This window comes from Condylura cristata, unplaced genomic scaffold, assembly GCF_000260355.1.
Source record: "Condylura cristata isolate star-nosed mole 26May11 unplaced genomic scaffold, ConCri1.0 scaffold00006, whole genome shotgun sequence".
In the NCBI taxonomy this organism is placed as follows: domain Eukaryota; kingdom Metazoa; phylum Chordata; class Mammalia; order Eulipotyphla; family Talpidae; genus Condylura; species Condylura cristata.
The window spans coordinates 38,557,642-38,578,785 of record NW_004567107.1 but is presented as its reverse complement, the minus strand read 5'-3'; the positions used below and the strand labels follow the sequence as shown (position 1 = coordinate 38,578,785).

General features: G+C 42.1%; 1 protein-coding gene across 5 annotated transcripts in view; it reads left to right on the top strand.

Moving 5' to 3' along the window:
- The first annotated feature begins 585 nt into the window (after positions 1-585).
- Positions 586-21,144, top strand: part of TJP2 (tight junction protein 2) — an 84,029-nt gene continuing 63,470 nt past the window's right edge. For 2 of the 5 annotated variants that reach the window (XM_012721547.1, XM_004677612.2), the window contains exon 1: positions 17,718-17,777. In XM_012721547.1, the coding sequence (XP_012577001.1) occupies positions 17,718-17,777 (60 nt within the window). Of the gene's footprint in view, positions 674-1,257; positions 1,379-3,744; positions 3,817-17,680; positions 17,778-21,144 lie in introns of those variants that run through there. The other 3 variants (XM_012721544.1, XM_012721546.1, XM_012721543.1) reach the window with 3 other exon arrangements.

The window sequence follows — 21,144 nt, the reverse complement described above, 5'->3', positions numbered from 1 at the left end:
TCTCAACAACTGGCAGTTCTTGTATGCATAAATAAATAAATCTTTAAAGAAAAAAAAAAAAGAAATTGCAGGGAAATAGTTTAAAAAGCAAATGGTTCCAATGAAATAAAAACGTTGTCTTTGGAACTGATACCTGTTGAAAAATTTCATGCTAAGTCCAAAAGCATAACCAAGTCCATCTAGATTTGTTGGTCATTTATTTATCTTTGGAAGTAATAACAGAAGCCAGAAGCCACTCATGGGCGGGCTCCAATTCTGTTGCTTGCTTTGTAGGATGTCCAGATAGCCTTGCTTTCACCAGTGTCTACATTTCCTGCTGCTCTTTAGAGAAGGGAAATGTGTCCCCTGCCTGTACAAATAAAAACGACACTATCTTTATTTCTGTTTCATTGTGTAGGGTGTATTTTGCACTGATGTCACAATATGACTTTGTTTCGCAAACAGAAGAATGTGCCTGGAACTGGTGAGAAGCCACATTCTTCCTCCCACTGCACATGTCCCCTATGACTCTGCCCCTCGTGAAGCTGCCTCCTCCTTGTGCTATTTGAAGGGCACGTACAGGATTAAAATGTCCAGATGGAATAGTTCTTGGATTTTCTTGGGATGCAGGGCTAAAACAAAAAGTATTTGCTATTTTTTTTCTGGTTAAGGGTCACCCATACATATAAATAAGGTAAGCCAGTATTATAAATGCTTTGAAAAATGAATTTCCTTTAGTAAAGGCTTTCTCTATTGTCTACTTTAAAATGGTAAATTATATGTTGTGTAATTTTTCACAATTAAAAGTTTTCTCTAGATACTCTAGATTTACTCTTATTTACTTATGCATACAAGGACTGAGTGTTGTGGGGAGTAAGAGCATTTACCAGAGAGAGTGGGGAGTCGAAAAGTGGTTCTTGCCTGCTGAGGGGAGCAGCAGGCAAGACAGGAGAGGTCTGCTGTGCCATGTGGGCCACCTCCCTGGCCACGGAACAGACTCATGCGTACAGTGGCTGTTGATAGCTTGATAGTGCTGAGACTTTAAACTTGTGCCATCAGGGTGGCCCTGGAGATGATTTTTAAAAGGAGCAGGATTTCTTTTCTAACAGAGTGAAATGTTCTAAAATAGACTGTAGTAATGGTTTCCGGACTCTGAAGATACTGAAAACAAGGCTGCAAATGAAATGAACATACAATATATGAACTTGAGCACATATCCCAAGATCTCACCTTGCTGGGAATGATCACTTGGATTTCTAACTGAACTATCTATTTCAGGGTGCGGAGAGCCACACTGCTATCGTCTCCCTGTGAGTGGGACTGGCACGTCCGCAGCACTTCCTGCCACGAGTCTGCATCAACACACAAACGTGGGTCGGTGGACCGCCCGCCTCATCAGGTACTTGCTTTTTTGTCTCTCATTGACCTGGTTACTGGCTTTGTTCCATCTAAAGTTTGATGGGACAAACTTTACCTTTTTTTATGTTACTGAGAAAGAAATTGTTGGTATCAAGGAACATTTAATTGTAGTGTCCTACTTATGAATACTATGCTGAGGCTCAGAGTAAATGCCTAGTGAGCGATTTTAGTGTCTCAGGTTATAGATCATTCTTGTGGGTCATATTTTTTCCATTATCTTGCAGTAGTAGAATTAAATAACGGTGGAAAACACTTGCTGAGCATATAAAGACATCAGTCACACTGTTTTCTAAGGATTAATTATGTACACACTTTTAGTGAGAGAGCTAAGAGTGAGCATTATCTATTTACTGATTCAATTTTAAGTATGAATTAAGTGAGATTTACAAGGTATTAAATTTTATTTTGACAGATGCTGGGATATATTTATTCTTAGTCTCACTTTAACCCCTGATTATAGGTCAGTTCATGGCTTGCTGGTATGTGGTTGGATTTTTTTTTTTCATTCACTAGTTTCATGATTCCCATCTATTTAAGCTTACAGCCCCTGCCTGGGTAGATTCCAGCTACTATCAGAGCAGGAGTTTAGTGGAGTATGACTAGCATACCGCTATTCTTCAATCCCAATGCTACTATCTTCTAATTGTGTGCTAAGGGGCACATATATGAATGTTTCTGAGTCTTAGGTCCTACATCTATAAACAAGGGAGTACCACAGTAAGACCATTTGCTAAAATTAACTAACAATATAATAGTTATTGGTAATTACTAAAGGCTTTCCACTTAAGATTAGAAACAAGACAAGAATGCACACTGTCCCATTTCTGTTCAGTTTAGTCATTCATGTTTGGCCAGGGCTAACAGATTAAAAACCAGAAGATAAAGGGAATCTGAGTTGGAGAAGTAAAAGTATCACCAATAAAGACTATCAAAAAGCTACTAGAACAATAGATGAATATTACAAAGTTATAGCATACAGAATTAATATATAAAAATCTGTAGCATTTTTATATACAAATAACAAATAAGAAAAGAAAATCAAAAAAGAACTCCATTTACAGCTACCTGCCTCAGGGGCTCCCTAGTGGTACAAGGGGTTAAGTAGCAGCATTATGAAGCTATCTGCAGCCACTGCAGCATGAGTTACATCCCTGGCCAGGGAGCTACCCACATGGCATAACAGACCTCTCATGTCTTGCCAGCTGCTCCCCTCAGTAGTGTTTTTCAGTCAATCCACCTGTTCTGCTCCCCACTCTCTGTCTCTGATGAATCCTTTCACTACCAACCCTTCCCCTCACTTCTGGCCTATACCCCAGTTCTTATGTGCATAAATAAATAAATCTTAAAAAAAAGAAAAACTACCTGCCTCAAATAGAATGAAAGACCTCAGAATTAAGGAAGTGAAGGACATTACAATAAGAGCTACAAGGTGGTATAAAAGGACTTAGTGACATAAGGAGATGGAAGGACATCCCATGCTCATGGATGGAGAGTATCAAAATCAACATAATCACAATGATTATTCTGCCTAATGTCATATATAAATTGAAGGAAATTCCCTTCAAAATACCAATAATAGTTTTCAAAGAAATTGAAAAAAATAGTTGAAATTTGTATAGAACCATAAATGGGCAACCATCCAAAGAACATGAAACCCTCCTTATAATTTGCTTATTGATTCAAAAATTGTACTTTTCCTCATCTATATATTTTCCCTTAATTTTCTAGGCATTCTTAAATACCTTATTTCTCTTTTAAACCTTACAACTGCCTTCCATGCAGCAGGATTATCACCTCCCCTTGACAAATGGAGAAATCACGACTGGAGTGTACTATTTGCCAGGGACTTTTTCTTGCCTCTTTGAGGGACTTTGGTGATCCTTTTTCTGATGTGGCAAAACCACCTTTGCCTCTTTGTTGTCAGCAGGCATGTGAGCATCTGGGAAGAACTTCTTTTCCTAGATGTGGATTTTCATTATCATGTAACTTAGGTACCTTAGAATTGTCACTGACTCAACTCATAATAGGGCTTAGGAAATTGAGTTGAAAGTGAAAACTTACAATTTTTACTTCTGTGCACCTGGGAGAACCCTCTCCCCTTGGGGAAATCCTCAGAGCCTCAGTAGGAATAGTTGGGGGATCACACCAATAGCCAGACCTTCTTATATTAAATTTTGTGAACCCAGAGCTTTAGTTCTCAAACTTTAGCTAAATCAGTTAACCTGAAGGGATCGTGAAAACAAATTTCTCCCTGGGTCTGACCTCCTGAATTTCTGTTTCTAGCAGTTTAGGGTGAAGTCCAGGAATTTCTAAAATACTCTCAGCGGACAGTAATTCTGATTCCAGGACCACCCTTTTGGAATCACTAACCCAGAAATTACTTGCATTAGCTGATTTAGAGCACAGACTAGTTCATAGGTATGTATTGTTAGTTTCCCTACCTGTGGGAATGGGGGGAGGGGGTGCTTCCTCTTTTTTTTTTTTTTTAAGATTTATTTATTTGTGCAGCATATAGGCCAGCTGTGAAGGGACAGTGAGAGGATTCACAAGGGACAGAGTGATGAGCAGAACAGGCAGATTGATGAAGTGCACTGTTGAGTGGAGCAGAGGGCGAGACAGGAGCAGTCTGCTGTGCCGTGTGGGTCACTTCCCTGGCTGGTGATTGAACTTCTGTTGACCTGCTGAGGCTTTGGCTGGCTAGCTTTTTAGCGCTGCATTTTAACTTCTTGTGCCAGCAGGAAGGGACCAGATTCTTCCTCTTAATGAGCAACACACATAGTATAGCCTGCCACTGAGGAAAATTTAGAAGATTATGAAGGCTTATCACTGGGTATTGGGAGTCTAATTTAGAATCTTTAATTGTATTGCTGTGTGAAAAGAGCTGCATTCACAGTGGATGTGAGCAGGAGGCCTGCGGGGACTAAGTGAGGTGATATTTGAGTGGAAATGCACCCTCCACTCCCCAACAAACACATAGCTTTGTTTTGGTCCACTGGGGTATTTTATTGGTGCTTCTATTTTATATTCCTAGAAAAATAATTCCAAGATTTTCCTTTCTGTGTTTTTGGCTTGCTTCTGTATGATCTGTAATGTCAGCTGAAGTTGTTAGTACAATGAAGATAAAATGTTGGTCAAAGATTAAGTCGAAGGGCCCTATGATGCTGCATTAGACTGGAGGAAAAGTTAACCATGTTGTGGTGAGAATTCCATTGTAATTCCAATGTGAAAGGAAATACTAGCTTATAGTAATAACAATGAAAGCTGTTTATTTGGGTGCTTATTACAGTGTGGTTGGTACTTTGCTAAGCCTTTGACCTGCATTGTCTAACTTAATTCTCACACCCACCCTCTGAAGTATGGGTCCAATTACAATCCCAATTTATAGGAGTTTCCTGGGGCCGTAGTAAAAATAGACCTGATGGCTAATAACAACAAAACGTATCATCTCACAATTCTGTAGACTCTTAAGTCTGAAATGAAGGTGCTGAAGTTTACGAGGGAGGGTCTGCTCCAGACCTCTTTTCTTGGCTTATGAACAGATGGTTGTGTTCCCTCTAAGGGTGTGTGTCTCTGTCCCAAGTAACACCCCTTCCCCCTCCACACACCTTTGTTTTAGTCCGCTCAGGTATTGTACCTGTGCATATATTTTATATTCCTAAAAAAAGAATTCCAGGATTTTCCCTCCTGTATTTTTTGTCTTGCTTCTATATGGCCCATTGTCAGTTGAAGTTGTGAGTATAATGAAACCATTTAACAAAGGTTATTCTGCCATTTTTCTAGATCTTTGAGTTCCACATCAAATCTGTGGCTGATCACTCCATACTTGTTTAACCTGCTGTGAGGTTCACAACAATTTTCCCAGCTCTTTCAAAATCATCAAAGTAACCCTGCTTCATCATCATAGCTGGCAATGAGGAGCACACTTAATGGGAGCCGGCTGTATGCTTCTCTCCTCCACGTTGTAGATGCTCATGAGAACATCAGGCAGTACATTGACACGCACCATTGTGGGGGCACAGAGCCAAATTTCCCCCTTTCTATGACAAGAGTCACATTGGATTAGACCCGCCCTGAAGACATCAGTCACCTGAACGTGATTACCTCTGTAAAGGCCCTGTCTCCAAAGAAGGTCCTTTTCTGAGGTAATGAGGCTTAGGTCTTCAACATATATTGAGAGGGCACAATATAACCCATAACACCATGTTACAGTTCAAGAAATGGAAGTTTTGAGAGTTCAGATAAGCTGCCCAAGGATCACAGTCAGTAGACCAAACCAGGCAAATTGCCATTTTTATAGGTTAAAAATAGCCGAATACACTCTAGCCCTCACTTAACAGAGGCTGTGGGTCCTTGGAAATTGCTGTATTTAGAGAAACTGCTTTTAAGAAAACCAGCTCATTTTGTTTTATGTCAACGGGGATTTTGTTTTCTTTCTTTTTTTAATACACCTTATCTCCTTTTATTTATTTACTTTTAAAGATTTATTTTCTTATGCATACAAGAACTGGGGTACAGATCGTAGGGGTTGGAAGTGAGAGAGGGTTCATTAGAGACAGATTGGGGAGCAGAACTGGAAGATTGAAAGACCTTGCTGAGGGGAGCAGTAGGTGAGACAGGAGAAGTTTGCCACACCATGTGGGCCAGCCCCCTCGACAGGAAATGAACTCATGTTTCAGTGGCTGCTGGTAGCTTCCTTGTGTGTGCTCCAACCCAATGAGCCACCAGGATGGGCTCCATTTTTTTTTTTTTTAACTTTTTAGAAAACACGTTGAATGACCCACTATTTTTTCATACACAACTGTGGTTCAGTGTTATATGTTCATCCTAATGAACAGCATAGTTGAGACCCAGGTCTATCTGATTTCACCAAGGTGCTCTTGCCCTTGGTTTTTTTTTTTATGACTTCTAGAATTTTCTTTGTTTCTGCCTTGTTTTCTCAGTATTCACTGGGAAAAGCAGTGGTGTGGTGCTCAGAAGCCCAAGCCTCTTCATTTCTGAGTCTTGATTTTTCTGGATAAAATACTCTTATATTTCATTTTTCTCCTTTTTGTTTAAAGAGACTGCTAAGAAACTATTAGAGCATATGAGACATTTAACATTAGTGGGACGGGCCTCTCTGGTGGTGCTGTCATGGCGTAGCTGACCCACCTGGCGCAGCAGACCTCTCTTGTCTCTCCCGCTGCTCCCCTCAGAAGTGTACTTCACCCATCTGCCTGTTCTGCTCCCCACTCTGTCTCTGATGAATTCTCTCACTCCTGCACCTTGGCTTTCGGCCCAATGCTCATTTGCATAAACAAATAAAAATAAATCTTTAAAATAATAATAAACAATTGAGATGGAAAAAATGTACAAAATGATGTAAAAATAAACTTTTGTAAAATTAATAATAATAATTATAATAATAATAAAATTAATGGGGAAAGGGCTATAGTTTTCAAGATGTTGTTTTCCTTGTACTGTTGAAATGTTAAATACCTGTAAACACACAGGTTTCTAAGTGCAAACAGCTTATTCTTATCTTTCCTATCAAACTGGACTGTACGTTTGTAAGTAGTGTGTTTGTCTTACCCTCGTAAGTACATTTTTTTGGGAATGACTTTAGCACTTAGGGATTTAAGTAATGTAATTGTCTAGTTGTAGGACTTTCACATAAGTAGTTTTGTCTTGTGTCCACACAATTATTCCGTATCTTTCTCTAAAGCGGTGCTCCAAATACTTAGCTACAAAGACTTTCTCACTTGAACAATTCTTGCAAAATTTCCTGCAGGATACTTGGGCATACCATCTAAGAAGAAAAATAAAAATAAAACTGATGTGTTCTTGCTTTTGCTTCCTTTAATTATACTCTAATGTGTTTTCATAGCAAAAAACTCAAGTGTGTGATTACTTATGAAATCAGCAAGACAAAGTGTTGGTCATCTGGCCTATCTCTGGGAATCTGAGATGTCTGGACATTTTAAGTATAGCACATCGATGAGTAATACTCACACTGGGTTCCAAAACATACATTTAATTATACTCCTGCATGTTTAAGAGAATCTGGAACCTAAAAATTAAAAGGTAAGTAGAGGCTTAAAAACCCAGAGTCCTATCACCTTAAAAACTTTCTCTGTGTGTTTTTAGCCTACTTCCACCCAACAGCCACTTGCTTTTTGCTCCAGTACTTTCTCTTCCACCTATTTGTCTCATCTGGGGAGCCAGTAGTCAGCTTCAGGTTATTCACCTATGGAGGAGACACAGTCGGGCTTGAGGAAATTTGCACAGACAGGACTCTTCTTTGGCTGGGAATTGGGGTCTAATTTGCAATCAGCAACTGCAGTGCTCCATGTGCTGCCTGAACCTACTTGCTGTGGTAGCCATGTGGGGAAGCCTACAGACACTTTTTATATTTTGATTCCCATCTAACTCAATGAAGTTGAGATAAGGAATTTATTTCCAAGTCACTTTTGGTTGTGAAGGGTGTCATCATTGGAGTCCTGATTTTGATATTTCATCATCTTGTCATTAGTTAAGTGGACAATAACAGCAATCTTCTTTTTAACCAAAATTTTCATTTCAAAGAGGTAATCTGGTTGTATAGTAAGACTAGACAAAATAACCTAAATAGGATGCACCCATCATAATTAATGTGATACTTGAAAATTATGGATTTTTGAAAGGATAAATACATTATTATGTGAGCATAATTATTTAATATTTGATATTAGTACTGGATACAGAATTATCGATATTAAAAAATAATAATTGGGTCCTCCCTGGTGGCACAATGGATTAAAGTACAGTACTACGAAGCTAGCCGTAGCCACTAGCACAAGTTCAAGCCACAGCCAGGGGCATGACCCACATGGCACAGCAGGCCTCTCCTGTCTTGCTCATTGCTCCCCTCAGCAATGTACTTGGTCAGTCTGCCTGTTCTGCTCCCCACTCTGTCTCTGATGAATCCTCTCACTGCCCCTACACCTCAGGCATGTACCTCAGTTTTGTATTCATAAATAAATAAATCTTTAAAAAACATAATTTATTTTTAAGTTTGGTTACTTATGTAATTAGCTCTGCCAGCACAGTTTGAAAGAGGCTTTGTAATAAGTTAAAATCAAATTATCCTGATCAGATGACTTTGGCTCAGCAGAATAAATACAAGAAAGAATGCTTTCCCAAGACCTAGAATAAAAACTCAAAACATTTTAGTAACTGGAGGATGGTTCCACAGAGACAAACTAGGTCAGGCAGAAAAAAGATAGGTTAAAACATGGTCACTGGGCATCACAACTAGGACTGCTTCTGAAAAAGCAGTAGGAAGACCATTTGTTTATATGATGTTAATGTGTAGAATGTACAACTTGGCAAGCTCTTATTCTCTGGGAAATAAGTTCTGACAGAGTTGTATAAAAACTTACCTAAGTACCCCATTTATTCTGTTTACCTTTAACACATCTTACAGGTTACTATATCTTCATTTATATACTGTACACTTTGGATGAATTCTGCCTGAGTCTTGCAAGCTACTTGCTTCCTTATTATCTAGGCAAAACAAAGATTCCATCCATCTGCTTTTTTCCTTGTCCTCTCTTCCAGTATTATTAAAAACTTTAAAGAAAGGTACTTATTCAGCAAATTATAATATAGTCGTGCAAATGGAATACTATGCAGCTAGGAAATTATGAGCTAAATCTTTATTGACATGAAAAAAGTCAAGTAATTTTTAAAAATTTATTTTTTTTAAATTTATGCATATAAGAACTAGGGTAAAGCTCAGAGGTGCAGGGTATGTGTGTGTGTGTGTGTGAGTGAGGGGGGGTTAGGAGGGGAAGTTTCACCAGAGACAGAGTTGGGAGCAGAATAGGCAGACTGACTGAAATACATTATTGAGGGAAGCAGTGGGTGAGACAGCAGAGGTCTGCTGTGCCAATTGGGTCAGCTCCCTGGCCTGGGATGGAACTAATGCCACTCGTGGCACAATAGCTTGCAATAGCTTGATAGCACAAGACTTAACCCATGCATGCATCATCATGGAGATCCTGTCAGGTAATATTTTTATGTAGAATTAGCAGTAAGTAAAAGAGCCTGTGTGGTGTAGCCCCAGAGGTACACCATGTGTCGGACAGCCCCTTCTGTTCATAGATTGTTGCCTCACAGGGCAGCTGAGTTGGGAGTGGCACAGGATGAGAGATTATTCAAAGTCCATGTGAAGCAACCAGATGCCTAGAAGGGCTACACTGGGAAGTTAGTGGAGCCCACATCTCAATGCAGTCTAGTATTCATCAAGTACAAGGGTAGGGTAAGTATGTAGGAGGGTACACAAGTGGGGGAAGCAGTTACTGGGGATGTGAGCCAGGGTGGAGTGAGCAGGACCTAGTGCCTGGGGGGGCTCTTGTTCTGCAGGTCAGAGCATATGATCTCTATTCTACTATCTATGTATAATACCTAATATCTATAATACTATAATATTTATAATAACAGATGTATGTAATATCTGTATTCAGCAGATACTGGTTTCCCAGTATGTTCCTCATCCATGGCTTCTGCCCTTGGTGTGAGGCCCTTGTCTGACCCCATACCCAGCTGACAAGGAGGAGCGCTGGGCACCAAGACAATATTCCCAAGACAAGGGGGATGAGGGACCCCACAACAGGTGTCCCTGGAAAGATGCTCATTTAATTACTAATAGTAGTGGGCTATAGATGGCATCATTTTCATTGCTTTTAGCTGATTTTATGATCCACTGTATGATGTGGGTAAATAAATTTATATAAAGCTAGTTGAATCCAAATGTATGTATACAAATGTATATGTAAATAAATACAAATCACAGTTGGATCAGAACTTTTTTATAAATCAAAACAAGACTTTTGCAAATAGAGAATTTTTTTCTCACCTAAACAATGTCTTACCTGAGAACAGTAACAATGTGCCTGTGGCAGAATTTCCCAAACCTCCCTGATGATGAGACTCACCTGGGGGTACAATTAAAAAACCCCAATTCCCTAGTCTCCTTCTGAGACTCTCTGATGTGACTTTTATCATCAGAGAACTTGAGATGGCTCTACTATGGAAACAGAAATGGTTCTTTTTTTTTTGAAACTGCAAGAAGTATCTTTTCCAGGCCCAGCTTTCTTAGTTTTCTAAGAGGTAAATTTGTATGGTGCCCTATCATTTTGCAGATGTTTTCTGTTTCCTTTCAGGTCTGAGAAGGCTTTATATAAACCAAGGTGACTTTTCAACACTTTTAATCTGTGTTAATCAAGGATGCTGAATTCTTAGGGATTCTGCCAGTCTTTCTTTTAAGCAATTCACTGTTGCCAGAGGCCTGCTGGTTTCTCTTGAGGACTCCTATCTGACTGTCCCACTGGACCTCTCTCACCTTAGGTTCCCTCCCTTGCCTGTGGGCTCAAGGCCTTTTTCACCTAGTGAACATTGTAGCTTTTCAAAATATTTTTCCTAAAGTACTTAATTAGGGAGAGGGTGCTCTGAAATTCAGTGACACTAGAATCCTATTTGAATGAAGGATTCTGATTAACGAGTACTTCACATAGTGTCAAAGGCATCTGCATTTGTGGCATTTGCCTTTTTAGTGTTACAGAGGAGTGTGTCATAAACCTGGTTACAGCCTTGTTCAGTTGTTGTATCAACAAAAAGCCTTTCGAGTTTTGAAAGAAAGACAATAACAACAAATATCCCACCTCTCCCCTCACTCCATGCAATTGCATGGAGCCAGTGAACATAGACCAGGAAACAGTGAACAGGCTTTGAACCCATTTTTTGCAGTTTCCTCATCTTTCTCTAAAGAGAGGACGGTAATACCAAATATTTAGGTGAGGGGTGGTAAAGATTTACATTAAATGGGTTAAAATAGTGTTTGAAAGATTTTCAGCACACACACTGTGCTTTTAACCATTACGATTTCTGTTTTTACTTATTTAAATGGAGGGTTAAATCATGGCATATGTCCCTGACAAGTGAGAGTGGATTTCATATAGCCTGCGTGTAAACAGTAGTGAAATAATAGAAGCCGCAATGAAACAGAGCGCAGTAGGGAGGCTCCTTCATAGAGCAGAGCACTCTCCCCTCAGAATCTGTCTAGACCAGGCCACTCTCTTCAGTCTTCGTGTGCTTCTAGAATCTTTAGACCTGGAGTTGTCTTATATTCTACCTTGGCCCCTGTTGACCAGGCTACTCACCTTGACCTTGCCTGCCAGCTTCAGAATACCCCAACCATCCCACTAAGTGGGCCAAGGGAGACAGCCCAGAAGACAAAAGCCACCCCTTCACCCCCAAGTCTTCCAGCTCCAGCCCAGGGCCTCTGCTGACTACAGTTCAGCCAGCCCACAGCAGACACTGAATCACAACAGCTAATAGTTTTTTTCAACTTTGTGGCCAGCTAACCCCATCATGTCCAGAAAAAACTGTAGTGTTTGTACACTTAGGGGAGGGAGGGTGATAGGGTTTGAGGTTTGTGCCAGCAGCACAGAGGAACAAGCAAATAAAGCACCATCCCCTGAGAATCTCCCTAACTGACCGCTGGTGTTTTCATCATTTTGGCAGTTACTCTAACATCGTTTCATTCTAGTAATAACAACATCTCTGCCAATGTATTGCCAATAATAACAATAATAATACATTGAAAAGACAGAGAGGTGCAAATAAGCTTCTTCGCTTTTTTGGGCTGCTCTCCCTTCCTGCTATTGTTCTCAGTACTGTAAGCAGACCACCCACTGCCCCCACTTTTTCATATCCCTGCACTGTGTTCTCTGAAACCTTTGTTTCATAGAAAGTGGAACATCAGCTGGACTTTACTCTTTTTTACACCGAAACTTGGCTTCCTTATAGACACATAGGATGCTTCCTACTTACCACAGAAAAGAGAAATCTAAGCTGGCTCTGGCTCTGTGGTCTAGGCAGAGAAGCTCACACAAAGGCTCTGGGGTAGGAATGACTTGGCAGGGTCTCAAGAACAACAACCATAAAGAAAGGCCTGTGAGATTCTAGGAAGCGAGCTGGGGAGAATGCAGGATGAGCTGACCTTGCAGAAGACAGCAGGGCCCACTCAGGTATGCATAGTTTGCTTGCTTAGAGGCTGTATCTTCAGGCTCTTCAAGGGGAGTGACTGAAGAGACAGGCATTTGTTTGTCACAGTTCTGGTGGCTGAGGTGCTGGCAGATTGAGTTCTTGGTGTGCACCTCTTGCTGGGTGCTGGGGAGCCACCTTCTCTCAGTGAACACCTGGCCTTAGGAAAGGTGCTCGCTCATAGAGGTCTTCCTCCCTTCCTCCCTCCTGCCCTCTCTCCCACCCTCTTTCTCTCCAGTTTCAGCACTTAGTCATACTTGTACTTGAGCAATTCTCAGGGCCTTGTCATCATTTGGTACTTATCTTCTTCTTCTTCATCCCACAATGTAAGAGCTTCCTGTTACATATTTGCTTTACCTTCTCTTTACCTACTCCTAACATAGTAGGCATTCAAGATCTGTATAAGGGAAGTGTTTATATAATTCCAATATGCCATTCAGTGTGCTGGCCAACATTTAGCTCAATTAACCATTACACGTTTCTCTTTTTAAAAATATTTTATTTATTTATTCATACAAGAACTGGGGTACAGGCCAGAGGTGCAGGGTGAGGAGTGAAAGGACTCACTAGAGACAGAGCAGAACAGAACAGGCAGGCAGGCAGATTGACTGAAATACACTGCTGCAGGGAGCAGCAGGTGAGACAGGAGAGGTCTACCACACCATGTGGGCCACCTCCCTGGCTGGGATCGAACTCATGCTTCAGTGGCTGCAGACAGCTTCATAGTGCTGTGCTTTAACCCCTTGCACCACCAGGTAGTACACTAACCAGTACACTTTTCAATGTCAGATTCCTTTGCTTCCATTTAATAATACTTTACAACCATATTGCAAATATGTGATGTATGTGCATTTTTGTATATGTGTTTATATATCCCCAAATCTTAACAACCTTGAGGAAACCTGATTTATCACATTTATTTGTGGTTTTTTTTGACCAATTCGTTTAAGTTCCTATATAATTTCTAATTCTTTTATACATTATTCATTGTTGTCACCATAGATACTAAGGTTTATGTTCTTTTTTATAATTTTTTGTATCTTTCCTTTTTATGTTCTGTATCATTGATGATTATATTGTTATTCTTCTACTATATGGAATTCCTTGTTATAATTTTATTTTTTTTAAGATTTATTTTTATTTATCTGCACATACAAGAATTTGGGTGTAGGCCAGAGGTGTAGGGTAGGGTTGAGTAGATTCACAAGAGACAGAGTGGGGAGCAAGACAGGCAAATGACTGAAACACACTGTACACATTGTTGAGGGGAGCAGCGGGGAAGACAGGAGAGGACTACTGTGCCATGTGGGTTAGCTCCTTGGCCTGGGAGCAAATTCATACCAGCTCATGCTGCAGTGACTTGATAGTGCTGGGACTTAACCCCTGTGCCACTAGGGAGGTCCACCTTGCTACAGTTTTAAATGATGGCTTGCTGTGCCAATTAAGCTGTAGTTTTTGTTTCTTTTTTTAAAGATTTATTTATTTATGCATACAGAACTGGGGTCCAGGACAGAGTACAGATGCAGTGAGAGGATTCATCAGAGGCAGAGCTGGGAGCAGAACAGGCAGATCTACAAAGTATACTGTTGAGGGGAGCAGCGGGTGAGATAGGAGAGGTTTGCCATGCCATGTGGTTCACCTCCCTGGCCGGGGGTTGAACTCATGCCAAAGTGGATGCTGAGAGCTTCATGAAGCTGCACTTTAACCCATTGTGCCACTAGGGAGGGCCCTAAGCTGTGGTTTAATAGCCCTCTCCCTGTGAACATTGATGGCTTCCATCTTGCCTTATTTTCATGGGCATAACAGGAAGAGCTGCTGAACCTCCAGCACCTTTGATCTAACCTCCAGTCCCGTCTTTTCATTTAAACAGGCTTGTCTTTTCATTTAAACCCTTTATAAAATGTCAATTTGATCCCATTTTCACTTGTTCACAAAGAACATAGCGTGTATGCCTGGACACCCTCACTTCTGGGCACCTCCAGAGCAAGCCTCCCCTTCCTATCATTCCTGGGGCCTCTGCTCAGTAAGTGAGTGTCATCAGTTTTTATCTTAATCAACCTCCTCAAAGTTCCATGTTGTTGCCTATTCTTCCCTCCTTGAAATTCAGTCATCCCTTGAGTTTTGGAATGTTTGCTCCAGAGGGTTTTTTCCTTTCCTTTCTGGCAGTTCCTCTTTGGTCTCTGTTCTGGCAATTCCAGCTTACTCCCTAAACATTGGCATTCTAAAGGATAGATGGTATCCTTAACCCTCCTTGTCTCAGTCTACATCATATCTCTGAATAGTCTTAGCCGCTCTTATTGTAACGGGGTAATGTCCAGGAAAAGGGGAGGTTCCAGAGGTGGAGCAGGGAGACTTTTCCTGGGGACCACTCTGTTACTCTATGACTTCAACTTTCTTAATCCCTTCATAACAAATCTCTACCCAAGTACTAACCAGTGCCTAGCACATAGTAGACACCTCCACCTGGAGGATTCTGAGCCCTTGAAACTCAGTTCCTAACTAAATTCTTCATCCTTCTACAGGCCCCTTCCAAGATATGTTCCCCTTCTGTGTTCTCTATTTGGTGAAGACGCCATCATCTACTTAGCTAAATAAGTTAGAAGCCCGAGAATCCCTTTAGACTCATTTCCTCAAATCTAATCAGTCTGCTGATTCTGCTTCCTTAATTTTTCTTGAATTCTCTTCCTTTTGTCTGCCTAACTTTATAGTGACCTCATCTCTTATCAGATCCACACAAGTGCATTTTTTACATGCCTTACCCAACTTTCACCTGCCAAATCCATCTTTCATGAAGCCCACAGGGAGATCTTTACAAAGGGTCAATTTGATCCCACTTTCACTTGTTCACAAAGAATATAGCCTGTTTGCCTGGACACCTTCACTTCTGGACACCTCCAGAGTAAGCCTGCCCTTCCTATCCCTATCATTCCTTAGGAATTATTATTCCTTTCATTTGCAAAGTCGATTCTGCTCTTTTTGTCTCACAAATTCATTCCTATCCATCCTTTAGAAAGCATAAGCAGTTCCTTCTTTGGAAAGCTCTCCTGAAACCTCCCTGTGGCCTGGGCTTGGAACTCCTGAAAGCCCCTAGACCACCCTGAGCCTGCCAGGAATCTCAGCATTTACATAGTTTCCATTATTTACTGTTTGTCTGCTGTAATAGACTGAGCTTCCTGAGACACCTGCTTAAAAGGCTTCCTGGGGACTGGGGGTGGGATCAGGGTGTTTCTGGCTTGATAGGGGTGTTCTGTAATTACTTATATAGAAGTTCTTAGGGGAAACAAATCTAGGAGTGGGGTTCACAGATGCAGTCCCCAAAATACATACTATCAGTTGTTTTCTCCAAAGAGTTATACTTACTTTTACTGCCACCAGCAATGCTACTGTATCAGTTGAATCATCTTTCTTCAACAGTCATTAAGTGCTTGCTATATGTCAGGCACTGTGCCAAAAGAAGTATTTTTAGTATGTGAGTCATCATTTGGAGTGGTGTAGTCCAACAGAATTTTCTATGATAATGGAAATAGTCCATATCTTTGCTGGTCAATATAGTAGCTGTTAACTCTGGCTACCAACGGAACACTGGAAATGTAACTCGTGTAACTATGAAACTGAAATTTTCATTTCCCTATAATATTTAGTTCATTTAGATTTAAATTTATTAAATTCCCACAGGTGGTAAGTGGTTATCATGAACTGGGCAGCTGTAAAGAGAAAAAGAGAATCATTAACCAGATCGAATTGCAGTGTTCTGTATTCCTTTCTTCCTTTTTAAATGTTATTGTACAAGCTCACATCACTAAGGTGTGACTAGTTCACAAATGATGTTATTATTAGTCAGCACAGCCTCGTTCAGGAAACATTTTTTTGCTAAGATAAGAAGCGTAACACCTTACCTCAGAAATACTACCAAATGTCTTTAAAGACTTCAAGGGAAGTGAGAAAAGTTACTCATGGTGTTGTTTATTTAGAGGCTTGCATTTAGATACTTGAAAGGATGCCAGAAGTCTAACACTTTCTGAGAGGCATCTGCTGGACTTGTTTTTCCACCTAAACTGCCAAACTTGTTTTGATTAGGCAGGAAGTGAAGCAACTCTTGGGAGAGATCACAGCATCTATATCTCCACAGCTGGTTGAACAGACTTTTTTACCTTTTTACCTTTTACCTTCTATTTGTGATTCTGGGCTGTTCTGCTTTTCATTTGAAGGCAGCAGGTTGGGTCCCACTTTTTTTCTCTTACATGTTCCGTAGATTTCAGGTCCAGCGTTTAAGTTTAATCAGTCTGTTTTTGCGTCTCCAAATAATTTACACGCCCCTTAAATAGAGAAACTTACTTTGCACAGCTATTTGTACATAGCTTGCCCTGAGTTGAATTGGATGAACCCTGTGGGTAAGCATTTGTGAACTGATAGTCTTTCTAAGCTGACGACAGGAATTTCGATGTTTTTATTGGGAAAGTGCAGAGCAGATAACCTATAGTATATTTTCCTCAAAATTCATGTTTTATTATTGTACACAAACATTTTATACGCTCGGAACTGGGGTAGTCCGTTGGTGAGCCGAGAAATGAGGGGTACAAAGCCCGGTGTGTACTGGCTGGCAGGGCGGGTTTGCAGGCAGGACAGAAACTTAGGGGGTTTTGGTTCTTCCCTTCTCAAAGGAAGGAAAGCGCTGCCGGAGTGAGCCTCCGCCAACCTCTCCAAAGACTGTGTTCGGGTTGCGACCTTCTGTAGAATGGCTAGAGCAGGCGAGTCCCCCAATTTAAACCCGCGCGCACAACTTGCTGCGCTTCCCGAAGCGCGCGTTGGGAGCTGGACCTGCTCTCCCCAGTGCGCGCTGCGGAGCGAACCATCGTGCGGGCCGGCGAGGGGGAGGTTGCGGAAGCTGGTGCGAGGACGCTCGGCCTTCCCAGTCCCTCTGCTGCCACCAACCCCTGCCGCTCCAGGCTGGGAGTCGCGCCTGACGCGGCGGGCCTTGGGGCCTTGGGGCCAGGCGCCGGGAAGCCCTCCCCCGGATCGCGCGGGGGTGGTAGCGGCCCATTTGAGAGTTTCCCGGGCCAGTCGCGGCTCAGTGGCGCTGCGCTCCGACGGGGGGGCGGGTCGACGCCGCGGCCGCGGGAGGAGGGACAAAGGGGTGGGTCGCCGCGGACCGGCTCCCGGGCCGCCGCCGCTGCAGGTCTGAGCACTGACGGCCGGCGCGGAGCGAGAGCTGCGGAGTTTGGGACCGGCGCGCCCGCGAGGGACTGGAGCCCGAGATGCCGGTGCGGAGAGATCGCGGGTTTCTACCGCGGCGGGAGCTGTCAGGTTGGCCCCGTGTAAGTGGATTCTGGCGTGTGCCCGGTTGGGAGGAGGGTCTCAAGGACCTAGCGTGGAAGCGCGTGGTGGGCTTCCCCGATGCGCTATCGGTGGATTCTGCCCCGCGGCGGTAAGACTCCTGGGCCGAGGGTGGCTGTTGGCCTCCAGGCTTCCTGGATCCTATGCTCTGTTCTCTAAAACCGCTTGAGCTTGAGGTTAAGTCGCGAAGTAGGGGAAACTGCCTTAAACCCTGCCTTGGATCTGTTACCTTGGAGGCATTCGTTTCTATTGTATGCAATAGTGTTTTCCTTGTTTCAAACCACGTCTCTACTTGATGCAGAGTTACAGGTTTGCGTGTGAGAGACAAACTGACATCTCTTTGAAGAGCAAATCTTCATTTTCCCCTTTAATCAGTGCTTTCTGTAGTTGTAAGTAAAAGTTCTTTTCAATTGAGAATAGACAAGGGATTTTGGAAGGAGCCACCGCCAGATAGTGATGAATGCTTTCTACTCTGGTATTATCTGACCTGTCACTCGTTCCTTTTCTTCTGTATCTTCATTTGTCAAGTTTCTCCTTTGACACAGTGGATTATTTTAAGTTATAAGTAAGCTGGGTTTTGACTACAGGGTTTTAACATTCTTGAAGTATGGACGGACTTGGGAGTGAATACTCCAGGGCTTAGTAATGGAACACAGCCCTCCCACCTCTATTTTAGCTTCTGTTCTTAGGCAGAGCTGCTTCCCTGGCAGCTGTCTGGCCTGAGTAATGGCTGTGGTTTCCCTGAGGTTCCGCGCCGGAGACTCATCCCATCAGAGAAACTTCCCTGCCGTTTCACACTCCCTTCCTCCACCCTGGGAATCCTGACTGAGCTGGCAAGAGGCCCCTTTCTAAAGATCTTTAGGTTGTGCTGGGGGGTGCTGACATTGTGGGAGAGCAGGTCTGTTTTTTTCAGGGACATTCTGGAAAAGACAGTTTATAAAGTTTATCCAGCACACCTAAGAAGGAGATGTTTGCAGTGAGGTGTTAGTGGGGAGGAAATGGCATTTGTAATGTAGTACCCCATTTAATAGCCTGCCTAAGAAAATGAATGTAATTCTTCAGTCCATTTTCATGAACAACTTCACCTTGTTGTAGGGAATACAAATGTTTACGTGCGTGTTCCAGTCTTGATGAGAAAGCATGCAAGTAATTAAGAATTCCCTGAGTTCCAGAAATATGAACAGGATGCTGTTGCTTCCCCTCTCTGGTGAGATGAAAGGCATACTTTGCTAAGGCAACAGTGGCTGTTGAGATTTTTCAGAACTGCTGCCAGTTATTGATGAAGAGGAGTTTTCATCCTGAAATGTGGCAGCACCTTTTAGGACTGCAAAGCTATAACCTTAATGGGCAGGTAACATTGCAGATCCCTCAGGGGCCATTGAAGTGATCAAAACTCACTGTCTCCTTTCAAGAGTCAGTGAAACTTGAAAATTCTGGACTGAGTTTTGGACTGTGCAACTCTCTATGGGCACCTTTCGGTTTGAGGGCGTGTGCAATGAGGCAGTGTCACCAAGGGTGGGACTGTCCTGTAGACATAACATGCCAGTCAGGGATTCTTGCCGGGGAGAAAAGGCAGATAGCCCACACTAGGAATCAGCTTATCCATAGGGCTTATAGTGTGCACACCTCTAGCACTGAGTGGGGACTGAACAAAATGAAGAAGGATACCTGGAGTGGCAGTGGATGCTAAGTAAATGGTAGCTAGTGCAGCAGGTCCTCAACTTGATTTGTTATAATGTTGATGAGAAAAACGAATCCTGGGCAACACTGAGCAAAGGGTGTTTTTCTAGACCTGGTTTTCATTATACCTAGTTTTGCTTAAAATCACAATTTCCAAGAACCTATCTGTGTTAGATGAGGACTTACTGTATTATGAACCAAACATGGATGCTGCATACAAAAGATGGGTCCTGGTTTGGGCAGGGAGGTGGGATCTAGAAATTTAGGTAGGAGATGCCAGGTGTTAAGTGTTAAGGAAGGAGCTGAGGTACAGAGAAAGAAATGCACTCATACTCTTGTAAATGCCAGCAAGATTCCTTGAGGGGTGGGGGGGTCATAGGGATCCCTAATGTATTTAGGAATTCACTTTCCCTTCACTTTCCCAGTAAACAGTTCACTCCCACCCCCCATACACACATAATACTATTTTTGAGGTTCTCAAAGGCCAGAGGCCAGTGAATTTTTACACCACCCCTCTGGGGGATTGATTCCATTTGCTAGGACTTTTGCCTACATCTGTTTAACTTTTGATCATTTTCTTTGTACACTCACAAAAGGTGACAGCCAACCATTTATCTCTGCAAGATAAGCGTGGGATTGCAGGGGAGATGATCAAATCCCCACAGTAACTCAAGTTTCTCTCCCTAGAAAGGTTTTCTTTATATTCTTGAATTTGGGTGGGAATTTAGTCCTGTGAAGTGTACTAGTATGTTCTGTAGTTTTAAAAGTTCTATAGTTTTAATAGGTTTAAAAAAATTTGTATTGGGGAGTGGCAGGAGGTGTGGGAGTAGAGGGGGTGGGGTAGAGGATTGGGAAGGGTTAGTAATACTGTTGAAGCTTTCAACATACTTCCACCAAGAATATGAGCCATCAGGGAATTCCTGGCCTAATCTCTACAACAGATCCTATTAAAGAGTAGTGGCTGCACATTAATTTACTAGGTTGAGCGCTGACTCCCTATAAAATGCCTTGCTGATTAGACTATAAGCAGTCATGGGCGCCAACAATTGCTGGAGCCAAAATAGCCTTAGACCAGCCAGGTTTGGTTTAGGGAGGCACTGTCCATACCAACAGTGATTTGGGTGTGATAGGCTATGAGGGTGTAATTGTTGCAGATGTGGTGTGTGGGTGGTGGGGAGACAGAATTATCATCTCAGGTGTTTCACTGAGTTCAGTTTCTTGATTCTAAACCCAAAGGTTTAGGTCAGAAAGAGACCCAGAGGTCACACTAAATACCGATTTGGTGGGTTAAAAATTTAAGTGCTTACATGAACTTTTTTCAAGTTAAAAAAAGAACTTCCCCAAATGTCCCCCTTACTTTATACCCATAGGAATTGATTTGATGACCCTGTTTCGTGGAAGCCCAGGTAGCTAACAAATTTATGAGTTTGAAGTAGTATTAACACTGACAAGTTTTTAAAAGACCATATAACAGCAGTGGGGAAAAGCTTGCAGGCAATAGCTAATTTCAGGTTTGAAGGTTACCTGTGTGCGAACATCCTAGAAACCATAAATCTTGTATACCACCTTACCTTACTGCACCAGAACCAGAATTCTCATTTGCAAAGTGCCAATCTTAACTTGATTAGGAAATGCACTTTGAACTTAGTGTCTGACTGCCTATGGGCC